This window comes from Lampetra planeri, chromosome 42, assembly GCF_965212315.1.
Source record: "Lampetra planeri chromosome 42, kcLamPlan1.2.h2, whole genome shotgun sequence".
NCBI classification, from domain to species: Eukaryota; Metazoa; Chordata; class Hyperoartia; order Petromyzontiformes; family Petromyzontidae; genus Lampetra; species Lampetra planeri.
Window position 1 is genome coordinate 287,671 of NC_136148.1, and position 15,665 is coordinate 303,335.

The 15,665-nt window shown below is 42.5% G+C and overlaps 1 protein-coding gene across 4 annotated transcripts in view; it reads right to left on the bottom strand.

The window, feature by feature from the left end:
- LOC144732251 (protein MTSS 2-like) overlaps positions 1-15,665 on the bottom strand; it is an 84,357-nt gene that overhangs the window by 21,706 nt on the left and 46,986 nt on the right. For 3 of the 4 annotated variants that reach the window (XM_078613668.1, XM_078613666.1, XM_078613667.1), the window contains exons 7-11: positions 12,297-12,457; positions 9,831-9,938; positions 6,486-6,586; positions 5,741-5,846; positions 1,706-1,828 (exon numbers count right to left, since the gene is read on the bottom strand). In XM_078613668.1, the coding sequence (XP_078469794.1) occupies positions 1,706-1,828; positions 5,741-5,846; positions 6,486-6,586; positions 9,831-9,938; positions 12,297-12,457 (599 nt within the window). The remainder of the gene's footprint in view (positions 1-1,705; positions 1,829-5,740; positions 5,847-6,485; positions 6,587-9,830; positions 9,939-12,296; positions 12,458-15,665) is intronic. The other variant, XM_078613669.1, reaches the window with a different exon arrangement.

The following is a 15,665-nucleotide window of genomic DNA, read 5'->3' on the forward strand; positions in this document are numbered from 1 at the left end:
ATTAACCATGTTTCAAACACAGAGCACGGGGCTTGTGGGCGAGTTGTTCACGAGTGCTTTATCACCTTCACACGAGATAGCGCTGTCAAGCTTACGTAGCTTTCTTACAAATTAGCCCTCGAGTTTGTTTTAAACCAATAATTCATCCCTATATCCTGATAAGTGTTGAGTCTAAAGGCTCTTTGGCTATTGACTCAATTCTTTCTCGAGTTTATTTTGCACGATTTCCCAGAAGCAACCCACACATTTGAGAAATCGTGCTCGCACTGTGCCCATGGCACAGCCTATTATACGTATGTTCCTGCCCCCAGTCTCATTGCAAACTGCAAACCTCTCGTGCAAGTTGCTGGATTACAGGCGTGCGACACCAGACCCAGCTTTTATTTCAGGGAACGGCACGAGAAAAAACAGGACCTACGACACGCACGAGTGCAATTTAGAAAACACTCCACGGCGCTATTAACTAACCTGTAAGTTGTTAAAAACCAATTCAGTGTTGTATTTCAGATTGAACACTATAAAAAAAATGATCAAATATTTCTTACATATATAATTAAACAAATGGGAATTAGTCATTCACTGTACTAACTTTCATGTAACATTATAGCTCGCAGCTTGACAGCACTTCCCGTAAAACAAAGCAAATTAAATCGATAAACAAACCACCCTGACACTCGGCTCAGCTTTCACAACAACAACAACATCAATGGCCAGAACTGATAGACAAACATGGTATGGACAGGCAAAATGGGTGCCATAATGGCACAAGGTAGCACCCCAGGGAGAGCAGAGTGCTTTTGCCATGCTACAGGTGGCAGGAGGTCTGTGGTGTAAAAAGCCTCGATTGTGACGGCCCGTGGTGTCTCTGCCGCAGAACCGCCACAACTTGTGTGCCTCATGGAGCTTTGCTTATGGCACAAACACACCACCACCACCGACCCCCTTCTGCTACCTGTGGCACACTGAAAACACCCACAGTGCCTGGGGAGGTAACGTTGAGCGCCACTGTGGATCTGTGTTGCCGGCAGAACAGATGACATGTCAATGGCCCGATGCATGCAGCCGTGCTGATGGTGACCACACCCCCGAGCGCATCCAGGGCTCTGTCTCGATGTAAATGCTCACCACACCTGGGCTCCTCCACGTGCCCGGAATTCCTTTTTAATTTACATTGGCCGATAGTGTTACACAGAGAGGGCATCTGAGCACCCAAATGCAGTCTGAAATGTTCTGCACAACAGTTTTATCTTTTTAGACTTAATTTAGCTGGTGTAAGACAGTGAATTAGAATGAAAAAAAATCAAAGCAGAAACTGAAAATAAATGTCGGCTTTTTTAAATTTGGAGTATGTTCTGTTTGTAATATTTAACCACAAAAATTAGCTAAGCCTGCTAATTTCTCAAGCAACCCCCTCATTTACTGCAAATTAGCAGAAGATTGTGCCGCTAATTACCGTAAAAAAAATGTTCTTGTCCAATTTTCTTGCAATCCTGCAGCTACGTTCTCTGCCGCTGATTTTTCCCGCGGTGGCGTTTATGCACTTGAGTGACAGGAGCATCCCACGATGCCAAGGAAGTGAATGGAGCGAGTGATGCCAGAATGGGAAGCCCTGGCAGGCCCGGATCGGCCTGCGGCAGCCGCCACCATTCACCGCCCCCCCCGTTCCCTCTTGTTGTTCTTTCCGATGCCGACACGGAGCGCACACCTTGTCTGCCTTGAGTGCGGCGCCCTGCGTGGAGCCAGTGCTAGTGGAGGATGGCGAGCTACAGTCGCTGGTGGAGAGGCAAGCCTCCGAGGTGTCGGACGACGCCGGGCTAGGCACTTTTGTCTGCGTCGCGTCGCACAGGCGTTTGCGTGGGACAGGCGGAGAAGAGTGTGGGCATCAGTGGGTGCGTATCGGCTCTTCGTAATGTTGGGCAATTATCTTTGATCGGAGTGGAGGCTTAGAGATGTAAGGGCAGGGATGGGGAACCTTTTTCTTCGCGAGGGCAGATTAGTAATTTCAAAAAGCTGTGGCGGGCCACACATTGACACACACATACACAACTCGGTAACTTCTGTGAATGCATGAGGACCTTGCAGAGACAGAAGTGACTGAGTGGGTTATAATTACAACACAGTGTTGTTAAAAGTTAAAAAGATATTATCCTCTAGTACCAAATTAGTATGGCGAAGATGATTGCAGCGATGGATTGATATTGTTTGCAGGTCATTTGAAAGTGGTAGGCCGAGTAGAACAAATGCAATGAAGAAGAGTGCCGAATAGAACCTGTGGATCATAGGTTACCCACCCCTGACAAAGGGGGGAACAGATAAGCAGACAATATCTCCTTCATATATCTGGATCTCCATTCCAAACATTTAAAGTATCTTTTACACAACCCATCAGTCCCGTGGGCTTTCTGGAAGTGCACAATTCCTGCAGCATTGACTCAGTACATGCAAATTCTGGACCAGTTTTGACATACAGTGTCTCATAAGCAGAGTCAGACTTGCCAGATTCTAGAAGCAAAGACCTTTTATTTAATATATGGGTCCTAGTTTGAAGCAAAATTATATAACATTTACACAAAATAATAATTTGTGTCATTGAAGATATAAATAACCAAATAGATGACCAATTTCTCCTTCATATTTCTATAGCGCGACATAAAAAATTAAGTATTTCTTACACAACCCATCTGCCCCACAGCCTTCTGGGAGTGCATACTTTGGACATGGGGGAATTTACTGTAAAAAGGAAAGTGCCTAAGTAGAACCACAGGTGGCGACTGCTACTAATAGTCAAGCCAACATTCACTGGAGTGGAGCTCAATATGAACTCGGGTTTACATGTCTCAGAAAATATCCAATTTTCCTTTTTATATATATGTAGAGACATTCAATGTTTGTTCCCAATTATATTCCAACTGTGCTACCACAATTATATAATGGGATGAAGATATTTCCATTTGAAATGCACACGATGAGCCGTGTAACATCACATTGTGTCAAGGAACAGTCACAGCATTATTATCCAATTTGAATTACTTCTAAAATGACACGATTAGACCTCTTCTCTACTCTACAGGTACAATTGTTTAATAGACGTGGTAATGGTTATTTGTCACATAGCACTGAAACAAAAACCTGGAATATATCAAACTGACAAAATGACACTTGCCAGGTGTGTGCATTCATAGCCCACCAGGCTGAGACCATTGACTCGTTTCACTCGCAAACCTAGTTTAATTCACAGCAAGCTTTTTGGATCCAACCTCAGAATCTCAGCATTGCTGGCTGAGCGGTACTAAGATGGTCATTATGAGCACCCTCAGCCAGCCTGCCGTAGTGGTGAGATGTTAACTACCTCGCCTGGTATTCAGGAAGGCGTGATTTCCATCCCAACCCTGATGCCTGTATATTTGGAGTTTGCGTGTCTCTCTCCCCGTGGTCACGTCGATTTTCCTTTGGATCCTCCAGTTTTTCCCTCCACAATTAGAAACATGTGTTTAAGAGTACTTGGCTGCTATACATTTCCATATGATAAACCACTTCATTGAGCTATCATTTTTGGCCAGGTTGCTTCTGAAAAAGCTATATAGCTCAGTGGGCCTTACCTGGTAAAAACAAGTTCAGTTTATAGTTTAGTTCATATGTGGAAGCAAATATTTAAAACAAATAAATGTTTGGATTACTTGCAGAAGTACCACCCAGGTGCTTTTCATAATTTGATGGCAAGCAGTTGTCCTGAAACCCCAAGAGCTGCTACGTTGTGTACCTGGGTAACACAAGTATTGGTGCCTGTGCCACCAGGTCAGTTTGTAAGTGCTGCTGCCTGGTAATATCTTCTGGGAATTACAGTCTGCAGCAAAGTAAATTCTAAGATAGGTTAAGGTGCAACCCTTAACGTGGCTTGCTCACACGGTACAGTAGAGAGAGCACTCAGGAGTTCTTCTAAAATATATTTGGCGTACTCTTCCACTCTGGCCAGACTTTCAGTATTGTGGGAATAAACACATTTCACGCTATGTACCTATTTATACTGCTGGGTTGACAAGAGGGATTTAAGAAACCTGTCGACTGTTTCAACTGCTGCGTAGAGAGATAGAACAGAGTTGATGACCTTTGGATTGCAAGTCCAGTGTGCCAATTATTAACACCACAGCAGCATCCTGGCAAAACAGAATTTGTAAAAGATGTGCTGCTGCCTGAAGTATGTTACACATTTATTAAATCAGTGTTATTACAGTGGTGTTACAATATTTTTTTGGTAATATGCTATGTTAGAAAATTACTGGCAGTAAAAAAATGTAAGAATAGCTGCCAATATACAATTATGGTCTCCAAGATTTTTGCAATAACAAAGAAAATAGAGAAACCAAGACGGCTACCATCTGTTTAGGTAAAGAATACATAGCACTCCATTATACAGGACAAGTGACATGCTTCCTACACACTGTCATTAGCAAGTACAGCTGTGAATTTATGAATTTACACCAACTCAGGGTTTTATGACTCGTAAGAGGCCAATTATCCACATCAGTGGGAGTCAACTGCATTAATATGCAGCGTAAGTAAGCACTACTCTACATTGCATCGGATAATTCACAGCCTGATTGTTTGACATTTTCTCTACTTTTTAAAGCCATATTTTGTTTCACAATCACATAGTGGACTAGGCCTGCCCTCGATAACTTCTCAGCCAATAATGTGTTGCTGCTGTACGAAACTTCAAAGGGTACTACATTTATAGTACAAGCTTCGACTAAATGTAATGTTGGGATAGATATACGTTGCGAACCATTGCAGTCAATATATTTCCAGGCACTGTTAAATTTAAATGCCCAAATTGCACTGAACATTTAGAGTTCAACTCTAAAGCAGTAAAATTCTGTCTGCAATCATCCACTAGGTTGTGCTGTACCAGCTGTACCAGCTGTGATTCATTCAGTACGTAGCTGCTATATATCCTGGACCAAATTGTGAACTATTTTTTCCAAAGTAATATTTTCTAAGGGCAAAACCAGAGAAAGATGCAAACATATAAACACACTTTCAAACAAATTGTGTCAGTCTAATTATAAGATATAAATGGAGATTGCGTGTACAAAGTTCGATTTAAGAGTCATAATAATAATACCTTTGTATATTTTTGAGTCACTTTTGGCTGTGATAAAATAATCAGACTCCCGACATTTAAGTGGCGCACTTCCCCCTTCGTTGATCCCTTCCACCAGGTTTTGGCACGAGAGGAGGCTAAGGAGTTGGCCACCAGCACTGTGGCTGCATCAGACTGACCGTTACTGTTGAGACTTGGTGATAGGAAAGGGAACTCGCTGGGAACTTGGCCAGGAGGAACCTCTCTCAGTATTTGGTACAACACCTTGACTTATCTGCTCTTAAGAAATTGTTCCTTTCAGTGGCGACTCAGCACTGGCTCCGTTCCCTGGCATGGACACAAGTCAGCTAAGAGAGAGGCAGCCCTCTTGCTTAAACCCCTGAAACTTAGCGGTACTGGCTCAATACGGCGACACACATAACAGCCTCCCCTCAGAGAAACAAACCCCTCAGGGCTTGAATCCAGACTCTCAAAAGGTGCTCAAGGGCTCTTTCACAGACAATGAATGACCTCCTGAGAGACATTGAACCTCAAGGCTTTGGACTTAAGATCTTGGTCATACACTGCCCTTCTCAATCTGCGGAATCCCCAAATCTGTGGGTTCCGTTAAGCGACACACATATGCGTGTGCGTGCCTACCTGAGTGTCGGGGGGCGTGAGGGAGGCGGCGTCAGCGGCTGGGAATCCAGAGTCACGGGACGACACGCTGTAGAAACGGCTGCTCAGGTGCGTTGGAGGGGCCACACTGCAGAACACGCCCACACAACAGCTGCATGTCATTTGATCGTTTAATTCTTCTTCTTTTTTTTAATCTTTTCCCCATTTTTTTCCCTATTGTACCATCAGCGTCAAATCATGAAACAAATTAGCCATTTACACCTCTTACAGAGCAGGGTAACCGGTCAAGGAAACAGATATCAGAGAACCACTTCTGAGACCCCTTCAACTAGCCTCTGATCCACACAGCATGGAGCAGCCCTTTCCCACAACGCTGTAACAGAGAGTAATTTTCATTGCATGCAAATCAAACTGATATATTAAAATTCCCAGAGCTGATTTTAGCCAAATTAAATGCCAAACCCAACGTAATGCAAGTAAAATCTTGACTTAACGCTTTCGTGACTGCAGGAATTCATATTCTTTGGGTCTTTTGGTAAAGTCACATAGATCTGTTCAAAGAAAATAACAAAAAACTACGACGTTTCGATCGCAACACAAGCGGTCGTCATCAGGAAAAGTTTAAACCACATGCAGTTGCCCAGATTTGAACCCAGGATTCACAGCAGTGCAAAAGCTCAGCGTTTTTAACTTCTGAATCACCTGGGCACCTCTTTGTGACTTGTACACACGGGGCTGCCACTGCCGCGGGTGGCGTTCTTCTTACCTGCTGACGCTAGAGCGGCGGGAGGAAGCTGTGAGGCTCGGCGAGGCGGGCGGGGTGTGGATTTTCCAGCTGAAATCCGAGCCCTTCAAGTCTAAAATTACCTGCAATAAAAATCCAAGCAACACAACACAAAACCAACTGTTAACCCCTGCTGCCAGCTGCTCGCTCCCTGTACTTGGCTTTGGGGGCACGAAGCAATAAAAGCATGCAGCCTCATGCCCAAGTGTCTTCATGAAAAATATGTAATTTGGCACTTACACTTTAAAGCTGTCTCGCATACACGAGAAGAACTGAATCACTTGTGAGAAAAGGCAACTGATATATTGATATCAGTGTGTTGTAAGAATGGTACGGATACCGATTGTACTAAATAATAGTTTTTACAGTCACATATCCGAACATTACATATCCACCCTGACTAAATATTTGTGCACGGTCTAAGTTTCATTTTCTATTGGTGTTCACAAATCTGACTTTTACACTTTTTTTACAGATATTTACATGGCCCACTTTTTCACATCTGCCTATACCTCAGTCCCCATTGAATTGGATACGCAGCAACACACTGTATTATAATTAAAAGCATGCACAGCCCTGCGTGCATTTCTCATGCCGGTCATCCTTCAATGCAGTCAACTCGACGTCGTACTTTACTAACAAATGTAAAGTTGCGAGTTTAAATTTCTGGTCGAGATTCAACTCAATTAATCATCCGTCCAGGGTTGATAAAATTAGGTCTATTTTTGAGAAGTCAACAGTGGTTGCCCTATAGAAACTAGACCATGTAATGGGAATGTGGAGTGTCCACCACTGGCTCAAAGCTGACAATGGACCTCACCAGTGCTTGTTTTAAGCAAGATGTAATACAACAGCTAGTTTCTCATATACATGTAATTATGATTGCCAAATATAAGTTGGAAGCTTTGTATATATGAGAAAAAAAACACGTCAGGCATGTCATTTTAGCAGTGTGGTGAAGCCACTTCTATATATTTTAATAGCAACATCACTAGAGTACTAGGACATTGTGCTCAACTGGGATTTCTGAATATTTCTCCCCCTCATAAACGATGCTGCAAGCTTGTGTCAAACAGCCTGGAACACCCAGTCTGGGTACATATCTACAAAACGATATCTTTTTTTGGGATGCATCTTCCTTTGCTATATGGGCACTGACTTTACTCCGCACATCAGTGCACCTATACTACAACTAGTACATCAATGCAGGGGTTTTAAATCAAACTAATTTAATGTTGGTGCTACTTTCATCTGGGTGATTGTTTCTCAATATTGTTTTATCAACCTTGTATGTAAAAACACTGCACAATCGTCATGTGTACACAAGTGAAACACATTATGAATACATTGTCGGCAGAAGTCAGTGCAGAAAAATATATTCTTGTATTGTACTGCGCACCGTCATTGCTCCCTGCCTACACCAACCCGCACTGATCAGCGTAGTGAATGGTGATCAAATAACTCCCACAACCTACATGGCATGGTGAGACCTTCACCCATCAGTGGCTTTACAAAAGGGCGATGGAAGTAGATTGTCCATATGGAATTTATGTCTCCACATTTGATTTGTTTCAGTGTACAATTCCCCCCCCTGCAGATTGTGACCTATACGTATTAACTATAAACTGCTGAGGCAAGCCGCTTTCAGAAAAAAGCCATGATGACCAGCATGGCACGAAAGGGAATTGTACGACGAGCACCACACATGCCCAGCCACCTTTGTCTCTGCAATGCCAAGGTCCTCCACCTGAAATACTCATTGTCATGAGTGTTGCACATGGCCAGCAATCAAAGCAAGCCGATAGCACTTTGCAGTAAGTACCACACTGCAGTTCTTATTTACAGACCCGCGATAAACACTGTTGTGACTTTGGCAGGATTTTTTTTTAAAAATACTACAAATAGACCTAATGTGTTCATGCATCCATGCCATTTAATTTCACTCAATGTATTCATGTATTTACTTGGTTTCTTTGTGAATTTACGTCATGACTCTTTTTCTATTACATTCATCTAGCTGACTAAAACAAAACAAATATTTTCTACACAGGCAACCTCTTTATTCTTCTAAGGCTAAAACGTGACCACAAAATGCCCACGTAATTCTGCAAATGCTGTTGCCAAAGAGAAGTGTTTTACATGAACATAATTAACATTCGTGCGGAAGGTAGTGGAACGGAGGAAACGATACATTTTCTGAGTGCCATGGTTAATTTATCACTTGTCCCATACTACGAGTGCACACGGCTACACACACACATGCATGCGTTGACAGTATAATGTTTTATAAAGGTCTAAAAAACTCAAAGACACAAGAAGAGGTAAATGCAAGAGGGCCCCCCTACCAGGCTGTGCCTATGTTTTTCTTTTGACTTTGCACATCGCTTCATAAAGCTGTGACACCCCTGATCACAACACAAATAAAAAGGAGTAGCCAGGACACTGCCTTTTACGGATATAAAATCATGGTGCTTAAGTGGGGAGTGAAGCACGAAGACATGGGCAGCTTTACACACAAATGCATGATTGCATACAGAATTAAACAAAAACAGAGGTATGTAGACTAACGCAAGGTTTAAATGAATTATTCATATGGGGATAGGCAACGAATGGCTCTTCAGCCTACATTTGAAACGTGCAAGGAGTTACGAGGTCAGGTAATGAGCAGAATGTTTGTAGAGGTCAAAAGCAGGGATACAGAACCAGCCTCATGAACTATTGGTGCGCTGATGCAATGAGACACAAGATTCAGTCTGAAGTACAGCTGCAATAATTAGTTGATTAGTCATCAACGGAAGTATTTTAAAAACTTGATTATTAATGATAGCTAAGCACTGTGTTAGCAGATTGAAGGTATTCAATTAAACATGCAAGATATCTGTATTGTGTCTAGGATCATGTGTAAGTAAAGAAAACACGTGACCAGTTTCAAATTCGAGTCTCATATGCAGCAAACGGACAACCATTGTCAACTTCCCACAAAGTAGTATTAATTTTAGTAACCTTGACTGGACAGAATGCCGAGTTGACCCCTTTCCTTCGCCCGCACCTCCGATTTTCATTCCCCCGCACCTCCAATTTTTTTTTCCGTGCCTCCAACTAGCACGGTTGGCTATGTACGGTGGCAAAAGAAATTCAACATACATATGCCCAGGCTTTGTCCTTCTGAGTGTGCAGTGGACATTCTGCCAGTCGTACCTGTTCTTGATTGTAATTTGAAGCAATAATGTCGAGCTACAGCCACAAGAGCAAATTCTGTGCAGTTAAATCACAGCAACGCATTCATGCTATGCTGCACCAGCGGTGTAAAGACCTTGACAGTATTACCTGCTCACTGGCTGGGGGCAGCCTGTGAGGATCGGAGGTCATGTTGGTCAGGTCCTGCACTATGGTCTGCAGATGAGTGACTTCCTCCAACATGGAAATCTCCTGGTCCTGAAAATATACGAGGAAAGCAACAATGAATGATGAACAACACAGAAAGGTACCAATACATGCAAACAAACCATTACTTTTCTACACACAATTTTATCCCTATAGAGCTATCAGTGTCTTGTTATGATATGAAGTATTGCTTCAGATATCATGCAGAGCAGTGGAACCCTTTATGTTGGACAATTGCCCATGAGAACATATATCACTGAAATATTTATGAGATCCATTAAAATGACCTCGAGTCCACACAGTTATGGTCAGTACTTTTCCACCCCTCTCAGAATAATGCTCGGTGAATGACTGTCAAACCAAAATGTGTAATGATCAAAGCTGGAATATGACCAAATTAAGTGCAGAATCACATTTAATGTCATGGCTTTTTGTAGTCAGTGGTGACCAGGCTGAGAACCATTAAATCACTACACAGAACTCAGTTTAATCAGAGGCAGCTGCCTTGGATTGGAAACCAGAATTTCAGCAGTGTCAACTCGGCACTTTGACCTTTGAGCGAGATGGCCTCCTTGCCTCAGATTTTATTGAGAAAACGATGCATCACATTTAGTTTTTTTCGGTATTAATTATCTTTGTTCCAAGTGTTATGCAGCAGCAGAATAGCAAATGGGGAATATTTATAGCACAGCAAAGTTGTTTCATGCCCCGGCAAGACAACTATCAATAAAATTCACTTCTAACTGGAGTAGGGTTCGAATGGGCAAAAACTATGTTTTTAAAGAGTACAAAGGCATGCTCTTGCAACATTTTTCACTGATAATGTTCACATTAGAGACTTTACTGGGACAAAACTAATTTAAAATGCCAAGTTGCAATGTTGTTGAAGGGAGCTAAACCATGCAACATGATTTGATAAGGATAAAAAAGCAGATCGATGGGGAAATATTTATAAATAATTCCCTGAAATATCTGCAGCGCATAGGTTGTTAAACTATTTCCAAATCCTAGAAATATTTTCTGTAAACACATTTTGTTACAGCAGATTATGTTTCATCCAATAAAACCTCTTTTCTAATTTCTGATGAAAATACGTTGTAAACAATACAAGTACATCTATATTTTCTTTGCCTATTGTTAAATGAACACAACAATAAACTGACAACCATCCTACCTCCTGTATTTTCTAACAATAACAAATGTGCTCAAACAATTTCAGCACAAAGCAAGTGTTGTTTGTATAATTAATTTAAACAATTAACATATTTTCCAATGCAAGCTTCAGAGTCTGAACATATGCTTTCAGATGGGCCCTGCTTTGGCATTTTGCCCATTTGCTGTCATACTTTTTTTTGTACAAGGGATGAAACCCCACAAATGAGAAGAGATGCTCAAATTGGCAGAGGTATTCCACCTATAATCTATAGTTGATCATCGATTATCCGGGGTGAGATTATCAGGCTTCTAACATTATCCGGTGGTCCCAAACCGATCCAGCAAAACTGGCAAAACTACTCCAAAGGCTGTACCAGTCCAGAGATCGGCACCATGTCCGTGACAAAAAAAGTAGCTATGCTTGATTTCAGTGTCAAATATTATAAACAGTACACTATACACTACATACAACTTAAACAATGACAATACTGCACGTATATATACATCCACCCAGGCAGTCTTCGAGATTGGAGTGGTAAGTACGGTACAGTAAATACGGTAACTTTTAAAGTAGGATGTTTATTTTGTCTATTTGTATGTTTATTTATGCCAATTCCACGTAAACAAATTTTAAACACTCAAAAATATACCGAAGAGCTAAAAACACGATGTCACACAAGAATGTGCAAAAATAAGCTATTCTAAATAATAACTTAGTGATTACCTGGCATTTTAGAAATTCCTGCACCTCCTCACCCCCCTGGAGCTGCCAGATAAACGATGATCTACTGTACACCACAAACTGCCTCTTACAAGGGGTTCACCTCTGCCCTGCCAAGGGGGTGTTTCACGCAGGCTCCCATCTCTGCATGATCCACCAACCAGGTTTCCACGATCACTGCTACATGCACTCATCACTGCCACAGAAATAACTCATTGCTACATGCACACAATGCCAAAGAGTGCATCTTTACAACAGTCACACATCACCACCAGAGGCACTCATCACTGCCACAAGCATACCTCACTGCCACAGGTGCGAACCAGTAATTTACGCCTCTGCGATGCGTGTCCATTGTTGCCACGGATCTCTTGCATTCTTTGAGCATCAGCATCACAACTGTTGCCGGCATGGCCGCCAAAAGTTGTTGGTGGCAAAATGCCAGACAAGGCCCCCTCTGAGCACTTCCCTCAGATCTGAGCCCCGCGACAGACAGCCCCACCTGATCACCCCACTTCTAACTCCCTGGTTACCAGCACGGGCCGCAGGTGGTACACGAAGGTGCAGAAGCGGCCACGCTCCTCGATAAGCGCACGGCGCACGGCGCCTTTCTCTGTCTCCTCCAACAACAGATACGAGTCGTTGACGTCCTGCAGAGCCAGCTCCAGTTGGGGTTGCACATCCACACCTTTGCCTGCGCACGCACGCAGGCACCGACGGCACGCAAGCGCACACATGCATGTCGAGTTGCGGGCCAGTGCACAGCAAAAGTGCGTCGCGCGATGAGGAAACCGTGTTAACGTGGATTAACGCAACAAAACCTCTCGTGACTATGCAGCACATGGGAAAAGTTATAATTCACTGGATGAATGTCAAGGCGTGGTACTGTACGTGAAAAGTAATGGAATTAACGTTCATATACATAAAAGTACAATAATTAATAAAAGTGTGAAAATTAATGTCAATGAGCAATCGATAGTCATGGTGTAGTACATGCCATGTAATGGGATTCATGTCTGTAAAGAAGTACATAAAAGTAAGAAAATTAATGTGAATATGTGTTTTATGATGAGCACTAATATCAGTGTCAATGTGCAGTACATGGTAACCAATGCAAAATGTATTTCAGGGTGTAGTACATGCCGAAGGACTGGAATCAATGTTGATGTTCAGGACTTCACAAGCACCGAAAGATGGGCATTGGAGTCGTACATGACAAGGCATAGAATACATGTCAAAGTGAAATGCACCACAAACACCCGAAGGTACATCAAGGTATAGTACATTACAAGCACGGAAGAACGCAGGTCAGGATACAACGCCATTCATCACAAGCACTGGATAATTTGTAACAACGTGCTGTACATCACATGGACTAGAATGAATGACGTGTGGTGCATGACAAGCCCTGGTTAATGCATGCCACTGTGCAGTACATGACAAGCAATGATAGTGTGCACATCACTGCACGGCACAGGCATCACCAACGCTGCAGGACTCATGCCAGTTGTGTAGCATCACAAGTAGGCATGTTATTACAATTCACCGTTCCACCAAGATTGGACTGTCATTATTCTAGGTTACAACTAAATTGAAGAATGAGTTCAGTTTTAGCTTGTTGGTCTTGTCTCTGCCATCTTAGTTGTTAAGTTCATTCCAAAACATTACCCTGAATTTGCATACAATTATAGGAATATGAAATAAACTATTCTTATTTCATCTATTTGATGCATGCATTGAGTGTGAAATCCATTTGAATCGATAGTTACGTGACAAATCACAACCAGTGAAGAATGCACATCAGCATCTCATTTACCGCAGTTAAGAGTTTCCCTATGCGTGTAATGAACTGTAATATATCGTTGCTTGCTGTGTACTGTGCAGTGCCTGTCAAATGATGCACATCATTGCAGTGTACATCACAAGCTCCAGAATGCATGACAAGTGCAGTGCATGTCAATAACTGGGAATTTATGAGAGAATGCAGCACCTAGGGATTCAAACATAGGTCCCAGCATAGATGATGCACTAAGGAATGTAAGAAACAACACAAGAGTATACACTGCAGTGTTTTGTAAGCATTCCACAAAGTAAATGATAAGCAAATCACCATAACACTGGGGAAAGACACGTCAATAAATGAGTATGCATCCGTGTGCTATAAAGTACATGAAAACCACATCAAAATGCAGTACAAGCACTCAGAACAAATACTTGTGCAAAACATGCCAAAGACAAACACACTAATCAGTGTGTACAACACAGCAACAAGAGCACACAAATTGGTATGCAAAACACGACACACACTAGTGTACACAAGTCAGCGTGCGGTGTAAACATTACAGGCACTTGTGAACGGAGGCAAGCCACGCCTCGGGCAATGTTGCACATTCGGCAGTGTACATCGCATACACGCCAGGATGCGCACGTCAATGTGCATCACCTCGATGGGCATTGCGTGGAGCGTGCTCCCGCACGTCCGTCGATGTACATCACATCTCGTGTGCAAGCCAGCGTGCCTCACGGCAAATGCCAGCGTGCCCACGTATGAGAATATACACTGCTAAGTCAGTGCGTATAAATTGGTACGTGCAAATTGCATGCTGCACGAAGCGGTACATGCCATGGCAGCGCACACTACACAGTGGCGCATGCGGATTATCGTACCCCACATAATAAGCACTCGCAAGTCCATGTGGAAAATAACGGTCCGATTTAATTACGCTTACCAAAATCTCAAATCGGCTTTCACCTGGATAAGAGTTTTTCACTTAACCAAGACAGGCCATTGAATAAAGGCACTCTCCGACAAGAAACATCTGGGAGAGAAGCAAAACTTTTGGACCAGCTATTATTATCTGGTCTACATTTCATTTGATCTTTGAGCCGAGGATGGACACACTAAGTGCACACGCCAATTATTATTCAAAATCTTTTTCCTTTCCGTTATTATTTTGTGCAGTCATCTGCGAAGGGATGAAAAGCTTCGAGTTTTCTGTTCGCGAGAAGCCATCTAGTCAGGGGAGGCAATGTTTGTTTTTCGCTTGCCTGCTCCAGTAATTGAATCCAAAACTTCAAAAGCCGCTGGCTCTCTACACAGGACGCGACAATTCTTCTTTAATACTCAAATGTGATGGTTTCTTCAATCGTGATATCCGTTCAGTCTCGTGAAAGACCACAGGGTTTTGTGTTGTTACCATTGTTGCAGGGTAGCTGCACGTTAAAGTCTGACCTTACCAGACCTCACAAGAAAGGAGGAGTGGACCCAGTCAGTGGTTGGAAAGGGTGACCTCTGTTGATAACAAAAACCTGTTGCTGTATAACGTGACATTCATGGACCAAATGGCAGCAATCCCCCCCCCGCCCCCAAAATGTGGAGTACATGCTATGACCAGCAAAGTGCTGGGATGTGTACTATGTTGTTGGAAGTAACCATTTTCTAGAAGATACTTCAAACTAAGTTCCTGTACATGTTGTGGCCATAACAAGACTACCATAGCCTTCCAAAATAACGGAAAAGATGACAATCTCTCTACCTTTCCACTCAACGGAGCGGATCAAAGAGAAAACTTTGATTAATGAATAAATGGGTGCAAATTTAATTTTAAAAGCTCTCATGACTGATTAAATGAAATTGAGGTAAGACGTAACAGGGGCTTGGTAATTCACCTACTGCAGGGTGTGGTGGCAAAAGGCTGCAATTTTGAGTTGGAGTCAATGGATCATGCAGAGATCAAGATGTGTGCAAGCCATCTTCTTGAAGTATTACAAAGTAACATATGATAGCAGCAGAGCAAGTAGGTTCCAAAATCTACGTCTAATTTTGACTAATTATCTGAATTATGGATATTTTTCTGAGTACTCTGGTGTCCTCCCAAACATAAATAACAAAGTACAATAAA